Source organism: Amblyomma americanum, chromosome 7, assembly GCF_052857255.1.
Source record: "Amblyomma americanum isolate KBUSLIRL-KWMA chromosome 7, ASM5285725v1, whole genome shotgun sequence".
Taxonomy (NCBI): Eukaryota; Metazoa; Arthropoda; class Arachnida; order Ixodida; family Ixodidae; genus Amblyomma; species Amblyomma americanum.
Genome location: NC_135503.1, coordinates 57,936,270 through 57,955,902, shown reverse-complemented (window position 1 = coordinate 57,955,902; position 19,633 = coordinate 57,936,270). Strand labels below are relative to the sequence as shown.

Sequence of the window (19,633 nt, the reverse complement as noted above, 5' to 3'; positions counted from 1 at the left end):
TGAAAATTTCAATATTCGCACACCCCTACTTTGAACCAAAAAACCACTATTCACTCAGGCCCGATTGTGTCCACATCACTTAGTGCCATTGAAAGACATTGAACATCTAACAAGCAATGGATATAATGTTAGCGGAAGAGTGTTTCCCATTGGCACTCAGATGCTGCAGACAACATAGGCTTGTAGCACTGTCTTGTGATAAAACCCTACTGCTCCTTATGCTGTGGTAAGTGTTAAGCAAAGCAGTTGTCAGGTGAGCCCATGTGACGTAAAATCTAGGCTTTGAAATGGTGATGGGAAAGCATGCTAACTTCGCTTCTGCGCTGCTTTCCTTCTAGCAGCATCGTGGAGGTTTTGGCATATCAGGCAAAGCAGCCCCAAAGGTAGATACAAAGCTCTGCTATCAGTTTTTACGTTCACATTAATTAGAGTACTCTAAAATCGTTGCTGCATGCCAGAGTATAGCGTCCTTTTTTTTTTCTCCTCACATTTGTTTTGCTCTTCCCTGCCGTGATATTGAACAAAGAAAGCCAGAACTAGTCGTTCCTGAATCTAGCTGTTTCACCTTCTGAGGTGCTGCAGTCACAGTTGTGTGCATAGCAAACTGTAAGCTTTTTCCGAGTGTGCTGTGCCTTGGCATGATTTTTGTTTTAGGTGAAGTGAGCACTTTTATTTTTGTACTCACAGTGCATTTGTATTTTAGCTAGCAATGCAGTAGGTAATATTTCTTCAAACAGTAACCTTGGCAGCACATCCTTCAACAGCAACATTGAAGTGGAGTTTATATTTATAGCCCATAATATTTTTTTCTAGGTTTCCAGTGTCATAGTCGTCTTTGAAAAAAAAAAGCAAATGCGCAATCGCTCGAGAGCTTATTTGACAAAACCTAGTGATTTCACTGTTACGATTTTCAACCATTAGGAACTCAGTTGTCAGAAAATTAATAGTCGTTGTTTCTGATAGCAAAATTAATTTCTTTTCTTTATGCCTACATAGACTTAAGGCAGCAAAAATCTTTTTTTTTTTTAAAGTGCCGAGAGGCATGTGGAAGAGTCGAAGAGGTTAGCCCTATAATGCCCAGGCATTGAAAATGCCGTGCAGAAGTTCCAGGATTTCCTCACTAATGGGCCCTTCATTGTAAAAATGTAAAAAAACAAATTTAGTAAGGAAGAGATCATGAGTGCATAGATGAATTTAGATAATTTTGGTAACTTTCAAATGTCTAAGGACAGTAAAACATAGGGAAAATATGCTGTCACGTGCAGTCAGTCAGATGCAAATTCAAAACTGTTCCATGCCTTGCCAGGGCACCTTTATGACCACAGGTATTTTTGGCTGTTTTTCCGTTAGGGTTAGCTTTTGCATGAGTATCTTCCAGCAGGCCTCCTGCACCTTTTGCAGCTGACACTTTGACCTTTCCTTGCATCGATAAATATGTTGTAAATAACCGTTTCTGCAGAATGTTAGCAATTCGTGTAGTCCTATGAACAGGAATGAAAATTATTCGCATTTTTGCGCCTTGTATGACAGGTGATATAGGGGGCATTACAAGATTAATTGGCTTTCTAGAGTCGTGCATAGACTGTTAAGGCATGAAAAATATTTCCTTGAAAAACAGTGTGGAAAGCAGCATTTGAAAAGGCTAAAGAAAGGTATGGGAGGGGTATTGAATTTTGTTAAAAGTAGAAGGGTATTTCTAAAAAGGAGCCATGTTCCCATGTCCTGTTCTGGCATGTCTTTTGTTCAGGCAATAAATAATCTATAGAACGGAGTAAGAAAAGTTATTAGTGGGCCACTAAGCATACTGCATAGTTCAGTGTGCATGCTGCAGTATTTGAGCGGTGTTGTTCTGCTGATGATTGCCTGTTTTGCCCTGCAAGCTGCATGTGTATTTATGTACTGCATGCTGCGCTTGCTGTCTTTGTTGCTGCTGCTTTGCATGTAGAGACAGTGGCTCAGAGGTCTCCCAAAACACGGACAAGTTGGAAAGGTAGGCAGTCCTAACTGTGAGATGTCCTCAATTTCTGCCTTCTGGTTAGAGGTGAAGTGCTTTGATTTTCTACATTTCTTGAAAATGCAGATCTGCTTCCAGTTGCTGTCTGCTCTGCATTTTAAAGTGGCCTTGATTATGTAATTAACGATTTAATAGCTCAGTTTTACAGCGTGTCTGTCATGAGGCACACGGATGAATAATAATGCATAGGCCACCATTTGGCAGTTTGCAAATGAAGCTCCTAAATACCTTTAGCCAACGCTGGTGTTTCTTTGTTTCTAAACCATGCCTTGTACTGTGAGCACCGCGGAAGTAATGTAAAAGCTATTCACACGCCATCATCCCGAGGTATTTCATTTTTTTTTTTACCAAGTATGAGTTAATGTATTGTTCTTTTACTCAGTGAAGAAAGTCTCTGGTGGTGTTTTATTTTCAGTTGGCAGAACATAGGCCTTTCTGTCTTAGGGACATGAAGGGTTGGATTGGATTAATAGGGAAAAAGAAGACATCTTTTAAGGGCTGATAAAGTGCTTTACAGGCTCTCAAAGGGACATTGAACTGACTTTTATCGACCCTTCCTTTTCATCAATCGAAAGCTCCTTGTCCAAATAAGTGAATACCTGGCTGTGGTGTTAAGAAACACAGCAGAGCAATTTAAAGCACAATTTTTCCATGTGTCTCGTTTTCTCAATGGGAGATGACGTCTGCAAACCCTGACATCGGAGGCATGATATGAAGTTAGTATATTAACTGTATGCTGCTCTGTGGACACGTTGACTGCTGCGCCGCCTAGACGTCGGGCGGCGGCAATAACAAGCGGGACATCAACCATGATGATTAGATTTTGTTGAAAGGACTATTGAGGGCCCTAAGGATTTTTTTTAAAATGCTATCAGTAAAATAAAACTAGTGATATCTGTCACAGGTACCAGCAACCTCATTTGCCGGCAGCACTACTGGCAATAGCAGCAGCCTGCCTTTCTGAAAACATTACAAGAGATGATAAGAAAGCATGGTTAAACTTTGCAAAAAATGGTGACAAGCTGCAGGGAAATGAAATTAAGGCATCTGAAGTTTCTTCCAGCAAAAATAAAAACAACGCTGTTTGTTGCACTCAGTCGTTTACTCATAAAGTGTATTAGTATGTCAACTTCAGGCGATGCAGGCAGATTACTTGGAGAGCAGCTAAGTTTCAATGCAGCACGATGCAACCATCGGCACTGGCCTGACTTTCTTTGCCAATTTAAAACATTAACTCTTTCCGAAAGCTCAAAGTCTTCTCTAGTCGGAGAGGAAGGTTTACCAGAGTCTGCCTCTATTTTTATACTCGTCCCTACCAATAGACACTCCGTCTAACGTAAAAAGTATGTTGTATTGCTCCTAAGCAGCCTCCTGATGCTTAAGTTGAAAGCTCTTAGTCACATGATACAACTGTTTTTCCTACTACATTACGATGAAAGTGAGATACAAAAATGTAGTTTTTGCTGGCATTTTAATGCACATCTTAGATGTTGACGTGTTTAAAATTAATCCGAAATACTTTACTGTAGCGTGCATTTGGCCACTTGCATTAGGTTTTAAAAACTATTTAATTGCTAGTAATTATTTTTGACTGTAGCTGATTTAGCATTAAATGATATTAGGTAGGCCTTCATCTGTCAGATGAGCCCTTTTCCTGGTGCAGTTCTTGCTCTTTCAGATTGTGAATGCGTGCTTCTGCTTCTTATAGGCTTGACTTTCACACTTTTAAGGGCATGCTGAGCTCTTCGTTGGCAATAGTGTTTGTATGTGCTGCAAAGAACTGACAGAGCAATCTTCCAAAATATCAGTCGATGATCAAAACCATATAATGCAGTGTGACCTCGACTGTTCTTAGCTCTTCGTCAAAGTTGTCACCTGCTCCATATATGCATGCAAGAATCTTCTGTGCAGTAGTAATCTTTCTCTTAAAGACCACCATACAGCGCAGATATTACTCCACTCCATTCTCTGTTTTATACATCAGGCGCAATGCTGTGAAAGGTACGGAGTAGTCCGCATGAAAAATAAAGGACGCACTTTGCCCCGCGCGCTTGTTTTGTGGCCGAGTGGTCTAAGGCTCGTGACAAATATATCGTGTAATAAGCCCACAAGGAAAGCATTTATTTTTCGGTCATCACAAGGAACGCACTAATTTTTTATCACAGGCGTAGGCAGCACAAACAATGGCACTAACTCTGACAACGTTGCATCTGATGTATGAAACTGAGTATAATAGAGTTTGATTATTGAAGATGACCACAGCTCTCTGTAGTATATTAACTGATAATAATGCTGTCACAATATCAGTGCAGTAAACTGTATTTAACCTGAATATGCATCTTTGTCATGTAATGCCTCTGAGCTTCTGAGCCTGTAGAATGGAGATATTGGCACTTTTGGGAACCAGCCGAGTCCAAGTAGTATGTATATGGTACTGGGACTGAAGAACACAACTGCCATATATGAACGAAATAGAAGGGCACTTAAACCACGTCTCAAGGAAGTATGCAGGTGACTGTATGTCATGCGCGACTGTTCTCTGCAGTATGAAAGGCCCTCATTGCCCACTTTCTCTCCTTTTTTCTTTTTTTTTTCAGAACAGCTGATGCGGCAAAGGAGAAACAGTGGGAGCAGCACAAACAGCGAAGAGCCTGGTAAATGCCTCCTTGAACACTAATGTAGTGGCCTCACATAGATGTGGCACATTTCCTGCACCCAGGCTTTCATTTTGTTGGCCCTGATGTGGAAGCTACAGGATGTCAAGGTCATGGGCAAAAAATGCCACACTGCTGCTGCTGCTGATGATCACGACATGCATCTTGCACTTCAGAGCCAACAGACTGCAAAGGTACAGGGAATGTGCCACAGCTGTGTGAAACTGCCGGCCAGTTATACAGTGTTTTTACACATGAACAGTGTTTACAATCTGCCCGCCAACTTGCTGGGGCTAGCTGTCACTTCCATTCAAATGCCACAAAGGGTGGGAGGGTTTTGACATATAGGAAGCAGTAGAAGTATATATGATAGCTCATCCCTTTTTTTTTATCTGCTGCCCTGTTTTGTTTTGTGTAAATGCAGCTAACAAGCTTTCTTTCTTCTGTTTCATTCATCTTTTGTTTCTGCCGACTGTTGTCCTTAGAGAAGGTGCAGGAGCCAAAAGTATGCATGTGTAAGTAGGCAAAATTATCACACATTCGTCCATTGTAGTGTTACTGTCTGGCATATCCACCTTTGTGAGCAAGTGCAATATTCTGTTTTCTGCTTGATTTTTATTTTGTTTTTCATGATTAGAATGTTGTGTTATTGGAATGTGAACCATGCTTTCCTACCTCACAAGAAAGAAGAGGTGTTGAATTGTGACAGCTGTCAGGCATCTTTTCTGGTTTATGAGAAATAAGTGCTCGTTCACATGTTTTTGTCATCGATGCTTTTTTTTTTTGGTAAGCAATTCGATCAACTTGACTTTTTCACTTTGCATTCAAAACCTTCAAAAAATTTTCTACCACTCTGGGGTACAACTTCCTGTTAGTTGTGCCGCATGCAAGATCACTGCACGCATGCGTGCTTCCACACTATTCTTGTAGCGGCCACTTTAATCGTTCTCAGTCCTCATCTATTGGAGCCTAGAAATCACGCTTTAAGCTTCAGGTGACAGGGAAAGTGCGGATAGCATAAACATGCCTCGGGGCCAACCTGTGCAACTGCATCTCGTGCAGCACTGCCCACGTGGCGCTTGCCGCAGCATAGTCTGTTTTTGCACCTTCAGTCATTGCACCAACTACAGCCACACCAGCAGCTGTAAAAAGATTCACGCCACCGCTAACTGTGCTCAGCGTCGGTGTGGGTGCAACACGCCAGAAGCCGTTGAACAGGGCATGGTGGCTGCTAAGCTCTGATGGAGTCTAACTTCTGCTTTGGCCCCATCACCATTCTGCGTGCACTAAATGTTGGCCGTAAAAATGCCTGCACGGGGTGAACTGCTGTCACGAAGTAACATTCGCGACATAGCGTGCGGGAAAGCTACCGCAGTTTCAACATAACAGCAGTGTCATTATTGTATATGTTTCTGGGGGAGCTACGACAGGAGTGGCTCACGAAAACGCAGCAGCTAGGAACGTAACAGCGGGGTTCTACTGTAGTAGGGGCTGCTTGTGCATTTTCATTTTGGGTTGAACTGGTTCCCATAGTACAGGCCACTCGGCCCTCAGGTTTCAAATTGTATGCCAGGTGTTTCAGCAAACACTTTCAAGAATTCCCAAATATAGTGTGGTAAAAAGAAAACAATCGTTTCAGCAACCAACTGTCCGTCACGGCTGACAGAAAATGGACAGAAAAAGACAGGAAAAGGGCAGCAGAGGATCAGTCAGTATCCCTGCTGTGGCGGCTGTGTTTTTTTGGAGGCAAAAGACATCTGTGTGCTATGCAATATGCACGATAGAAATGCGACCTCCATGCTGGGATCAAACCTGCGTCTTTATGATCCTCAACTGAGCACCACAACCACTGAGCCACCGCAGCAGCTAACAAGAAATTGTTGAGGTGTCCACTGAGAGTGGCGACAGTTACTGCATCCTTCCTTTCCTCATAACTAGTTATTGGTATTCTACCTGGGATTAAGTGGAAAAAATGGACATTGGCAGGTTATGTAATGTGCAGGACAGGTATGCAGTTGTTTATTGTGGTAACATTCTGGATGCTGAGAAAATTTGCTGTGTTTATTGCAGTGGACCTAACATGACTCACGATGGGGTGATAAGTGCAGGTTGTTTGCCGTACTGCTCTTTCTTTTTGACTGTGTCCTTGCCCAGCAGTGGGCCTAATTGAACTATAATTATGAAGATGAAATACTTACATGCTGTTTGACAGTGCTTTTCATAATCAAGTTTTCTTCCATTTCTTTGATGTCTTGCAGCAGAAAGAAGCTACTGGGTCAGGGATGAAGAAGGCATCGATCCTGCAGACTGCTCCAAGTCAGTTGTCCATGGCTTTTTCTCATTTGCCTTGCTGTGTCCTGAATATGGCCTGCTAATCCATTATAAATTGTGCATTTCTCAGCCTGGTGCTTATTATTTGTGCATGTAGCTTTAACACATCATTGATTATTATGGTGTGTATTGAACGTAATGCAGCTCTTAAAAACGAAAAGAGCAGAAGCAATAAACATGCAGGTAGCAGTGACACATTTAAGTCTTTCATGTCAGACTATTAAAAGGCGACGCTGCTTTCAGCACATTTTGTTTATTTCATGATGTATTACATTAAAGATTTTTGCCATATTAGAAATAATTTTATATCTACTCTCACAAAGTTTCACTCTTATATCTCCAGAAAATTGTTTTAATATATATTTTTTTCCCGTGAATATATTGAAAAGACCACAGAGTAAAGAAAATGTCATAGAAGGCTGGTTCACCATTCATTGCATTCCTACTGGCGTATTACAGGTCAAGACATTCTTGGAATTTTTTTTCGCAATGTACAAATTTTGGTTTTTAGTTTTTGTAATGCAGTGTTCGTTGACATGTCTTGAGTGAGAAGAAAATTTCGTACAAGAAATTCACAATTCAAAAATTTGGAAAACAAGGAATGTCTTGACTGGTGCTATTTTCCTAGGAGTGGAACAAAACAAATGGGGTCAAAATAGATAAAATATTCATAAAGAAATCTGCTCCACAAGGTGATATCTAGGTGGAAAACTAACGGAGAAAAACGCCCATTGGAGTGTTTTCCCACAGTCCACAGCCACTGTGGTTCACAAAACAGTTTTTTTAGAGTACTCCCCAATTGCAGCAAAGAAACACTGGGACAGCACAAAAAACAAGGCATACAAGCAAATACAACCAATATTTAAAAACCCATTTTTTGGCTTTTTGTTTTCAAAGCCGCGTTCCCATTTATGAGCGAAAATTTCTGGACCTTGTTTCTATGTGATCGCGCAGTTGCTTCATTTCTTGGTTATGTAATTTTGTTTGCTGGCCGTATAGCAGTAAAGCTATTGCTAGGGCTTTTGGATATGTGGTGGTCTGCTTCTTGCTTAATTTCGTCTCTTTATACATGGTTTCAAAAAAAAAAAGGATAAAAGTTTTTACTTATATAGCTTACATTTCTCTCATTCTTATCTCCCAACCTTTAGGCACGGATTAACTCTGGAGAAACAGTGGGATGCAATACAGACTTGTGTGCATGATGGTTCTGGTTAGTATCCAGTTCTTCATATCATGTAGCATAGACTTCTTTGGTTGGTTTAATTCCTTGTGTTTATTGGATAACAGGCAGCAACTCCTCATGACTTGCACTGCCTAGTAGCCAAGTTCAATCAAAGAAGACTGGCACCTTGTTTATAATCATGATTAGCATGACTGCCTGAACTGGGTCATTAGTTTCATAGTAATATTTTTGGGGTGCTGCGGTCTGGTGAAAGTTCCCTTCACTATATCTGCAACTATCTTCTTTGAAGGAGTGTGCAGCACTATATTTCATGATAACTGCTTCTGACAGTGGAGCCGAAGCTGCGCACCGGAAACGCCCTTTTCCCACCCCCCGCTTGCATTTATTCTTCTCTTAAAACATATTATATTGTCAGTATGTGCTATTTAAGGCATATTTCTAAGAAAACTGCCAACTTTCGACATTATAAAGTCAGGAAAAGAGTTTTCTTTAACACAATGAATTTGCTAAGGATGTTTTATTACAAGAAGCTTTCATAGATGGCACCAACTACACCAGCAGCAATTGAAGCTGCTGCGCAGAGATCAAATGCTCGAGGTGGTCAGGTGCATCGTCGTGTGGCCAAAATATATGGCAGAATGACACAGTTACCGAACCTCCGCCCCTGTAGCCTTACCTTCATTGCCAAGAAAAGCTGTCACTGAGTATACTTTCTTCCTGCTGTATTGTATTCACTGCAATGCCAGTGGATTGAGGAGGTATTCATTTATCGATTTAAATGTCACGATCATACCTTGGCGGACCTTCCGCCAGACGTGCATTCTCAATGTTGTGTCTTTTGCAGAAGCAATATTCCTGCAGGTGCTCAGCAAGCGGATCAAAGTGGAAGACGTTCTGTACTCACTGCTCATTGGCCGAACAATTGTCATCGTGGGCGGGCCTCTAAGTGCCCATGAGGTGGCTGCCAGCGCCAAGGTCTTAGCCCTCTTTGCACCCCGAAAGTTTGGGTGAGTAACAAAGATCCCGCGGTTAAAAGACGAGTTCAGATTCCTCTTTAGTGCACCTTTAAGGTGCCTTGACACGCAGGCATATACATGTGGTGTTTGTAGTGAAACTTTTTATCCAAGAGAGCAGTTTTTATCAGGATTTTTGTAGCTCATAGATATCTAAAAAAAAAAAGCTTGTATTCTCCTTTCTTAAGTGAGCACATAGTACACATGTAAACTTGCAGTTTATTTTGTAGTCAACCTTTTTTTGGGGGGTAGGTATATTATTTACCTTTAGCCTGCCATGCAGGAGGTGCAGATTAGCCAGACTGATTGTGTTATTAACTCTTTTGTTTGTGATATTTTGATGCAGTGACTTCTTGTGGTTTGAAGACCAAAGGTTTGATGTGCTGGACAACTCATGCCTAAACGCAGCAGCGGTGATAGGTTACGTAGATGAGCACCGTACTAAGGACTTCGGTCTCCCGTCGTCAGTCAGGGTGCGTACTTTTTCACTTTTCTGGTACTTGCTAGCTGTACTGTTCTACCAAGTAATGTTTTAAGATTGTAGAAATTTTGGGAACTAATCTAAAATTCAATGCACAAAGGAATCTTGTTTCACAGTACTAATGAAATGCAAGATTATGCATGCATCGCTATTTTGTGAACATTCTTAGCATTGGATATCTGTGATGCGAGAGCTGTCTAGGCCACGTATAATGAACACCCGATTTCTGTGCGTAAAGAGAGCATGGCTGTCATAACTTGTATGCAGGCAGTGGCGGTGTGTTTCAGGTGTATGAAACATGTCTACTGGCGCACCGTTAGGTTGAACAGACAAGCTCACCATCACACTCTTCGATTTGAAATCTTATTGTTATCTTGAACAAAGCTTCTATCGGTTACTTATATTTATTTCCAGTGCAGTAGGCATTGGCATACATATCGATGTCACAGGAAATTGTCCTGCAATTCTTGAAGTTGCCGTGTTCTTCGTTCCTGTTTTTCAGAAAAAGGCATCTGTCCTCAATGTCGAAACAGGCGACTTCACTGGTCCTTGTTATGGTGTGAGTGGGCTTCTGATCTTATGACCCCATTTGCATTTGCGCTAAGAAATATGTGGGAAAAACTGTGAAAATTATGGTGTTGCAGTTAAATACTGTATTGGGAGAGAGGAAAAAAATTCAAAGTCCCCACTCGTGTGTGTTGACAGACTTTCAAGTTATTCAGGCCTCACTTTAGCTTTAAGTGGCGCCCCTTATTACTGTTGATAAACCTGAAGGTGTTTCAAATGAGCATCCACTTTAGTGAACGCACGTATATTGGCACTTGATTTCATAGTTTGAAGGGTCATATCACATTAGAATCATGACCATGTACAGTCATCAGCAAAAGGTTAAGGGATGTGGGTGTGCAGAAAAAATTCATTCCGGCGCAGGCACATAAGCAAATTGCCTGAAATGTGTAAAGGAACTCGGGGCCTGCATGCTCCTAGGGTACTGGGTAGCGAGGTAAAGCTATACAATAGACGTTTTTCAAAGAAATTGCGTCCCGCAAACTTTTGCTGCTGATTGTACTCTCGCACCAGGGAAGCTGAATGACATTCGGCACACTGTTTTGATAAATATCCACCACAGTGCTCCACAGTGCATTCAGCAGCATACGCGAACTCAAAATGGCAAAATGCATGATGTCTGTACTGGTGTCACACTCTGCGTGCAGTGTTGTTGGAGCTGTGCAAGTCGTGCGCCCACAAAAGCACATCATTCCGTCACACATCACTCTTACTCTTTAAGCCTTCATGATGGTTTGGACGAGAGCATGGAGCAGTACAAAACGACACGCTTGGAAAAGAAAATGTCAGGGAAGACAGTCAGGCTTTCAGTTATTGAACCCTCTGGTTACAGTTTTTACTGATAGCGAACTATAGTTCTTGAGCGCGGATATAGTCGGAGCAAATAGACACGCCAGCCACGTATCACTCCACCTGATGTCATCCTTACTTCTTGAGATCTCGAGAGGGGAGGATGAAAATGTTGTAAGAGGTAACACAAAGTTCAAGATGTTGCCAGTCATGGTACATTGCACACTATTATGAAATGGAGTATAGCAGTTTCCTTGTGAATTTGAAGATCCAAAGGGAGGCAACGGTAGAGCATTTGCTATACTCCGCGACAACTTTTTCCGGCAATGATGTGGAAGCTATGAAACCGAAACATGCCCTTTCTTGCTACACAGTGGGATGTTGTCTCCTCCTGTAGTTATTAGTTTCCGCTTTAAACATAGTATATTGTCAACACTCATTATTTAAGGCAAATTTTAACTCGACTGCTAACTTTCAGCGTCAGAAGTGAAGGAAAAAATGCTGTTTTTTTTTAGTGCAACAAATTTCCTACGGAGATCTAGTTACAAAAAGCTTTCATAGATGGCACCAGCTGCCCCAGCAAAGGAATGAAGGTGCCGTGGAGAGAACAACATGCCAGATGGCCAGGTGCACTGTCGTACACTCAAGCTAATATGGTGGAATAACACAGCTTAGGACGCTCTGTCCCTGTAGCCTTTCCTTCGTTGCCAGGAAAATCTGTCGCCAAGTGTAGTGCTGGTTCTCGTGCACCTGTGCCTGTGCAGGCCATGTCACTTTGTGTTTGCAGCATCCCTTTTTGCAGTACTTTCACATTAAAAGCATGATGGTGTGGCATTGTTTCAGAGAGTTAGCAGATGGTGCAGGTTTTTTTATTATTTCACTTTTTTTTTTTTTAAATAATTGGCAGTTTCTCAGGCAGTGAAATCTGTCATGGACATCTTGGGAGTCTCAACAATGAGTCTACTTCAGAACTGTAGTATATATTAGCAGATTTCGAAAAACCGCCTCTGTGTGCCATAATGTGGAATTGAGGTCATGGTGAAGAAGGTTAGAAAAAGGTGCAACATTTGATATGAATATAGCAAAAGTTTTTGCTACTTGGTTTATAAAAGAGTGGGAGATGTTTCACAGTGACGTTAGACAATAAATTCCACCTAAGAAACTTTCAACACGTCCTTGTGGCCGATCAATGTCCAAACCATTAGCCTGTGATTGTAGGGAAGGGATATATCTAATCTGTACCTTTATTTTTGTGAAAAGCATCATGAAAAAGAGTTCATGCAGAAGTAGCACACACAGTGGAAAAAAACTAAAAAGTTTTCATATCACTGACATCGCCTGTGGTAAACTGCAACGTTTGTGATCTTTTGAAAGCAATCCTTTGGGACACATGCATGCTCTAGAATTTGTCTGATGTTAAGGTTTTCCTGGCTGCAGTATTTTTGTAGCTAGATTCTTCATTTCTCCAAAATAAGTGACTCTGTAATTAAGTAGTGTGCTATACTGCTTTATTCTCGTTTTGAACTACATGGCTATCAGAACATCCAAGAGTGCACGCTGGGGAAACTCGGGAGAGCACTGTATCTTTATAGACTACTGACTTGATGAACATTGGAGCTGCTTATGCAGCAACGCTTACGCTTCTTTTGAGCTGGTAGACAATTTATTTAAAGGCCGTCGAAGTGCCTGTATAGCACAGATAGAAAAATTTTGGTATGTGCAGATAACCGCAAACACCTTCTTTCTTGTGTGTGTATATTTGACGGGATGTGTGTGTTCTCTCCCATTCTGCAGGGTTCTCTGCTTAAACAGACAAGCCAGAGGATTCGGTTGCTTGAAGAAAACGAGGCTTTGTTGGCTGTGATCTCAAGGTACTGACTCATTATTTCTTGTTACATTGTAATTTTATAGTTATGCAAGGTAATTACATCATTAGGCAGAAGTGATAGGGAATAACTACAATATGTCTGATGAATAAAATTCTTTAATCAACCCATTGACTGTCATGAGTTCGGAAACTTTATTTTGCCACTTATATATCTTTCCTACTGCTTTCATTTACTTGTATCGCTGCATGGTGTGACATTTATGTAGCAATACATAGTGATGCTTCTGTAGGCTGTCTGCACTGCTTGCACTGTTTGAGGAAAAATGATTTCATGGCATGACGGCAGTCTTGTATCATGTCATTCATTATGACCTGAGGCATGGGTGTCACTGTTTCATACTAATAATTTGAGTGTTGGATAGTTTGCGTATGGGAAGCATACGTGCACTACCTTAGGTTTTTTGTGGCCAACATTTGTTCTGCCTGCTTCTGCTTACAAGTTCATCTCGTAGCATTGGCATCAGGAGTGTTAACGCCAGTTTCGGCTTGTAACAAGCTTTCCTGAGGCATTAGCAATTTGGCAGGTCATAGCAGTAGTACGCCTCGAGGAAAGGAGACCCCAGATCCATGAAATGGAAAGCCTCCTTACATTTCTGTGTAGAAAGGCAGCAATGCTGACTGCAACCTTATCTTTACTAATCGTCATATTTCATCTTTCTTTTTACGTTAGGTGTGCCTACACTGCATGGAACACATGCCTGCTTTAAGAGATCTGAGTACCATATTTCCTAGCGTAATTTTCACACTTTTTTTCCTCTAAATTAAGGCTTCAAAGGGGGGGGGGGGGGGGGTGCAAATTACGCGGAGATTTCACGAACACGTCCTAAAAATAACTCTCCAAAAGTCGCAATGCGCAATATATACCATGTGTTGCCACGTGTATGTCGACGACCCAACTCGCACCTCTCGCTGGCCAAAAAAAAAAAAAAGTTGACTCAAAATTTAGGGTGCATGCCCTCTCCTGCCCCGCCCCACATTATGTGGTTCCCCACAGGCTGTCGTGACAGTGCGCAACTATGCAACTGCAAAGCCAGAAGTCAGGGGCAAATAGAGATAAAAGGTGATAAAATGGCACCCTACCCTCACATACGGCCTGGCTGCATAGCGGCTAACCGAGCAGTAAACGGTTCGCTGGTTTCGGATTCCGGTGCACATTGAGGTTACCGGAAGTTTGCTGTCGCAACTGCTCATTCAGGAAAGTGACCGCCAGCGCAAGCGATCCGGGTGAATGGTACGCATTTCGTCCCCTCACCACTCACACCTTTTGCAGCCATGTGCCATGTACTTCCGCGACACGGCCGCATACTTCGCAAGCTAAAGTCACAGGAATTCATGTGCACTCCCGTGCATGCTGGTAGTCTGGAGCAACAGGGAGTATAAAATGTGCGAGTAAAAGTTTGTTTTAATAATTAACACAGGTAATAAATTAGGAGTGCACAAATTATGCGAGGGTGTAGGTTACATGAGTAAATACAGTAGCTTGATAACTAGGAGTGAAATCTCAGCCTTTGTTGTATCATCTTCCTTTCTTCTGGAAGCCTCTGTGTTTCTTAAGAGAGGTTTCTTTTTGTTCATTTTTGCCGAGAAAGTCCATTTCTCTTTTTTGTTTTTCATCTTATTTTTCCCATTTTCTGAGGTCGCAAGCCCCCCGCTCACATTATATTTGCGTAAATACAGTACTGCTGTCTTCTTATGGCATGTGGTTTATCTCTCTATCCAGTTGCTCATTGGCTGCGCATTTTGCTGCTGATTGAAAGTGCGCAACGTACATTTGAGCTATGGCAGCGGCATTTCGATGAAGCCGAAATGCCATAAAGCGTGTGTACTTGCATTTTGGTACGTGGTAATGAATCACCAAGTGGTCAAGGCCAAGTTCTTGCTCTCCAGTGTGATGCGTCTCATAAATTTGGTGTAGCTTTATCATGTGAAAGTTCAAATAATTTATTACATTAATGCAGTGTGTTTGCGGATATTGAGTACGTGGCTCACACATGGGTCCTGCTGACTGCCAACGCCCGGAAAACTGAATCCAAGGCATTCGCCAAGCAGAAGCAGCTCACAAACTGTGACTTGGCCATACTCAAGGTTAGAAGCACATTGAGTAACTATTGCTACTTAGTTCATGCTGCATGGGCAAAATAAGAAGGGGAATCGCAATGGCAAATAAAGAAATGTTGGCTGATTTGCTGCTTTGCTTTGCTCTAGGCAAATTTAAAGTATAGTGCAATAGGTGCACTTCATATTTTTCTCTTACTGCCTTTTATTATCTGCTGAAGTTATGCCCGAACTTACACCTCGAGCACGTTTCTTGGCTGAGAATTTTACAGTGAAAGCATTTTAACCTGGCACTTTTTTTTGAAGTGATTGAGTGAGAGGCTTCTGTTAATAGGTATAATATAGTTTTCATCGTCAAAAACTGTTGGTGCCTGTGTCCTTAGCAGTTTCTTTTTCTGGCTTGTGAGCTTCAAACTTCTTCTTTTCTGATGAGCTATAGTCTGTTACTCACTCTTGAGATTATTTCTTTCAAACTTAGACTCTGAGAACCTTTTTCTTTTTCGTTCTGTACAGAGAAATGGAATTCATATGGAACTCGCATGTTTAACAGGTTGAAGAGATCTCACTGAAACTAAATTTCAATTTAGGCTGTATTTTCTTACCCTTCGCTTTTAGTTTCGACTAGGGCTATGCGAATATTCAGTTTTATAATATCAAATCGAATATCCTCCTATTTGATCCGTTGAGCAAATCAAATAGTGCATGTTCAAAATTATTTAAAACAAATCAAATATGTTCTCAAGTTATCAGATATTTTTCGAACAATTGGCACAACATTCAGATAAGGCATTTCGTAGCTTTCGTTGATGACTGCTTTAAAGATATGGCTCATACACCATACTGCCGCGATTGGCCTGCCTGTGACGCAGTCCATTTGAGCTGTGCCGTAGTGTGACTTTGTGGGCTTGTTGGTTGGCCATTCATAATGCTTTGGGCGATGTGTCAGGGTTTAGTCAGGTTCAGCAAACCCGGCTTCAATGCCCAGTCTCTGAACCCATTTTCAATACATAGTTCTTGTTGCAAACAGTATATTTTAAGCACGTATAAGATAAATATGAAGAGTAGAAATGCTGGCTTCATGTTCTGTATCCTCTAGTGGAGTTCAGTATATGTCTTTTCGCAGCTATAGCCTTAAGTCTATGGGTTATAGCACTGCACTGCAACACCGCCACCAGCACTTTGCTGTTCAGTGTGATTATTCATGTTGTACGAATATGCACATTGGCAGCAAATATTCATAAAAATATTCAGTTTGTATTCAATCGTGTGCTGTCACTATTCAATTCATATTCTATTTAGTTTTTTGCACTATTTCTCGCGCATTCGATTTGGCAGCAGAGCTACAGTATTCATATGCGATTCGGATCCGAAATACTGTTTGCAGACCCCTAGTTTCTACCAACTCCGAAAGCAGTTAAAAAGTAAACAGGCAATGGAGCTTACTTGCCATGTGAAAATAGTAAATTGTGTTGCCTGGCACGGTAGCAATGTTATTCATTGCTTGCAAATGTACAGGAATCTTTTGTATTAATTTTATAAAATTGCCTCACATTTTGTTCCGGCAAAGCTGCTAATGTCTCAAGGTCCTTGCCAATTCTTTAACTTTGAATTCTTAGCATATAAAGGGCTGTTAAGTCTCAACACAGAAAGCACCATGTCTTTCTTGTACACTGCTGTTACAACAGCCAGAATGATAATTCCTTATTATAGGGTGCTTTCATTCATTAGTTACTGTTGTAGTTACTGCCATCCATTTGTACCATTATGTGTCATGTCTATTTCACTTTTACTTTGCTGTTGTGGTGTGCATAGAGTGGGCTTGTTGCATTGACCTGTAAGTGTTTTTAGAGACCTTACCTGGACAACTGGCATAAAAAAGTATGTGCAGCTGTAAATAGCAAGTGTTAAAACCTTCCTGACTTGCCTTTGGCAACCTGTTATAAGAAGCTACAAAGCTGAAAGTTGTGTGTACAGCCTGCTTGTGATTTTTTTTTTTCAACTTTTTCAGCATTATGAGAAGCTCATGGGTGATGTCCACACAAAGAAGTGATCATCATGCTCTCCTCTTTCTTCCAATGAGCACCTGTGTAATGTATAGACAAGCAACCAAGACTGTGATACTAGCTCTGGAAAGAAAACAAAAAATTGTGCACAGACACTGTACAAGACACCCGAATGCCTCATTAAACTCACTGCAAGGACAACTTGTGCAATGCTAGGGCTTTAGTCCCCCTACTAAGAAATTAAAGATGACTTGGGTAAGGCAACGTCATTGTTTGCACTTGCATGCATCATTGTGCATGGTTCTCTGCAACTGAAAATAGGTGAATATTCCTTGCTGTATTCTTGGCACCGAAGGAAATATTATCAATCTTATTTCTTTTGAAGTGTAGCTACCTCCTGTGCAGGACCGATTTGCATGCCTTGTGCTTTGTAATGTGCAGCCTGCTGGTGAGCAATGTAAAGCTTATCATTGTCTTTTTTTTTTTCCCTACAGCTCTAGCGAGTCAAAAAAAAAAAGATGTATATGTATATTGTACTCTTTGATATGCAGTTCTTTGTGACTGCACTCTTGCTCACCTTTACTTTATTGGCTCGCACATTTAAAACCCTTTCTAGCGCACTTTGACATGTTTCTTGCGGAATGGCATTGCAGCGCTCGCGCAGGTCAAAGCGGCAGTCTTCTAACTATGCAATCGCAATTAAGACCAGCAGTTGGGTGCAAGTGGCAATCAAGGGCAATAAAACCGCAACTTTCATGCCTTTCACTCGCTTGCGGCTCGGCTGATTGATTAGCAACTGCCAAGTGCCAACGGTCCTGTCTCGCTCTACCATGCCACTAATCAGGGAAAGCAGCCTCCAATGCGAGTAAGCTGGATAATTGGCACGCAGTTGAAATGATCAATTCGTGAAACTTATTTGTACATTTTTTTTTCGACACATGGAGCTCTAGGCATCACGGCAGGAATGGTAACCGGCGCGAGACATGTAATACCCACGATACGGCCAGGCCTAACATAGGCCCTGCAAGTAGATCAGCTCCGCATGGAGGCAGATCCAACCAGTTTCAGGCTGTCATTTTTTTTCAAAAATCAGCATATGCAAGGAAGTATACCGTATTACGCGGCAGTGACGTCTATACGACCTCAAACAACCAAAGAGGTCCAAGGCATGGCAGTCGAGGCCAGAAAGCTGAGAACTGAGAAATATACTTTCCGAAATGAAATTGGCGACTCACTGCATCACACGTGATACTATAGTGCGAATGTTTGACTCTTGGCACCTTGGATAGCGTATCTAGCCTGTGGAGCTTGTGCGCCTTCGAAACCTAACACTTCAGGTGGTTCTGTGTGGTGCACATTTCCTGAATTTAGTTTTGATGAAAGCCACTGGTCTAGCCAGCCAGTCACGAATGAAATCACGAACTGCCTGAAAACCTCCTCCTTCCATAATCTCAAGACCCTTTGGAATGGCAGGGGACCTAGGAAAGCCACCTGCACCCATGCATGGCACCAGTTGCATGCAGATACCTCAATACCAACAACCTTGGCAAGTAGTGAAAGGCTCTTTGCAGCTGTGGGAGAGAGCTTCTAGAGGAACCATATGCTTTTACAACAGGCTGTGTTCTTAGATGAAAACATTTATATTTCAGCCGGCGGGGCTGCAAATGTCTGTTGTTTCCTGAAAATTCAGTGTCTTTTTTATTTTTTTCAGTTGCCCTCGGTTTCTGCGCTGGAGTATCACGTGATTTTACTTCTCGGGTTTGGATTGCTGACTCAGTCTAGTGATATCATATTGCTATTCTGCTGTTTTTATATATTTATTAATCTTTTGTATCGCAAAGCAAGTGAAAATTGTTTTTGTACATTTCAGATGCTCTCTTTTAGACCTTTAAAGCGGGGTTTTTAAAGCTTCAGTGCACTTTTTTTTATTTAATGGCCTCGCATGTATTAGACCCATTTTGTGTGCTAAAAAGTATTTGAAGCATTCACTTCAAAATTATTTGAAGAAAATTGCTATTTGCTATGAACCAAAAAACCTTGTTTGTACAAACATACTCTCAACTCTGTTTGGCCTACCAGAAATTCAGCTCAAGTGAAGTGTTAAAAATATGATGCAAGGTAATCCTGTGGACTAACACGGTATTTACAAATGTACAGAGTGTCATAGATGTAGGGGGTTGTCTGTTGCCTGCTGCACTTAGCACCTCTGTGTCATGTCAGAGCTTCAGTTTTTGTGCATGCCTAATCATATATTGAAAGAAACTGTAGCCTGCCTGAGATTCCAAATTTGAGCCCTCCAAACCTCTCTGGATGCTTGTTTGTGGCAAAATTTGGGACGCGCAGATTGAATGAGGCAGCTGTGCAGGTGTTGCCACTTGAGCCTACTAGTGAAATTTAAGCTGAAGACGGATGCTGGCCTTTGACAGCAGAACGGAAGGACTAAAGTACTACTGTGCAGCATTGAAACTGCCAACATGCACAAACTGCACAAGCGCTTGAATCTTGGATCACCAGCTAGCCTGCACCCATATCCTGGAGAAGGAAAATTGCTGCGTTTTTCAATGCTAAGGCCTCAAGTGCTTACAGCAAGAAACTGCATAAATGGGTGCATTCCCAGCCAGGCGGCCATTGTCCGAAGTCACCAATTGTGAAATG

The 19,633-nt window shown here is 41.6% G+C and overlaps 1 protein-coding gene across 6 annotated transcripts in view; it reads left to right on the top strand.

Annotated features, from left to right (window-relative positions):
- The window catches only part of LOC144099179 (uncharacterized), a 39,267-nt gene extending 20,368 nt beyond the window's left edge, over nt 1–18,899 (top strand). Inside the window, exons 17-28 of one of the 6 annotated variants that reach the window (XR_013307335.1) lie at nt 339–383; nt 1,946–1,990; nt 4,612–4,668; nt 6,927–6,984; nt 8,148–8,209; nt 9,027–9,189; nt 9,542–9,668; nt 10,179–10,235; nt 12,827–12,903; nt 14,879–15,005; nt 16,984–17,233; nt 18,690–18,899. Coding sequence is in view for 3 of the 6 variants with exons in the window: in XM_077632311.1 (XP_077488437.1) it covers nt 339–383; nt 1,946–1,990; nt 4,612–4,668; nt 5,154–5,183; nt 6,927–6,984; nt 8,148–8,209; nt 9,027–9,189; nt 9,542–9,668; nt 10,179–10,235; nt 12,827–12,903; nt 14,879–15,005; nt 16,984–17,025 (890 nt within the window). In the remaining 3 variants the exon portion in view is untranslated. Of the gene's footprint in view, nt 1–338; nt 384–1,945; nt 1,991–4,611; nt 4,669–5,153; nt 5,184–6,926; nt 6,985–8,147; nt 8,210–9,026; nt 9,190–9,541; nt 9,669–10,178; nt 10,236–12,826; nt 12,904–14,878; nt 15,006–16,983 lie in introns of all 6 variants that reach the window. The other 5 variants (XM_077632311.1, XR_013307336.1, XR_013307337.1 and 2 more) reach the window with 5 other exon arrangements.
- The last annotated feature ends 734 nt before the right edge of the window (nt 18,900–19,633 follow it).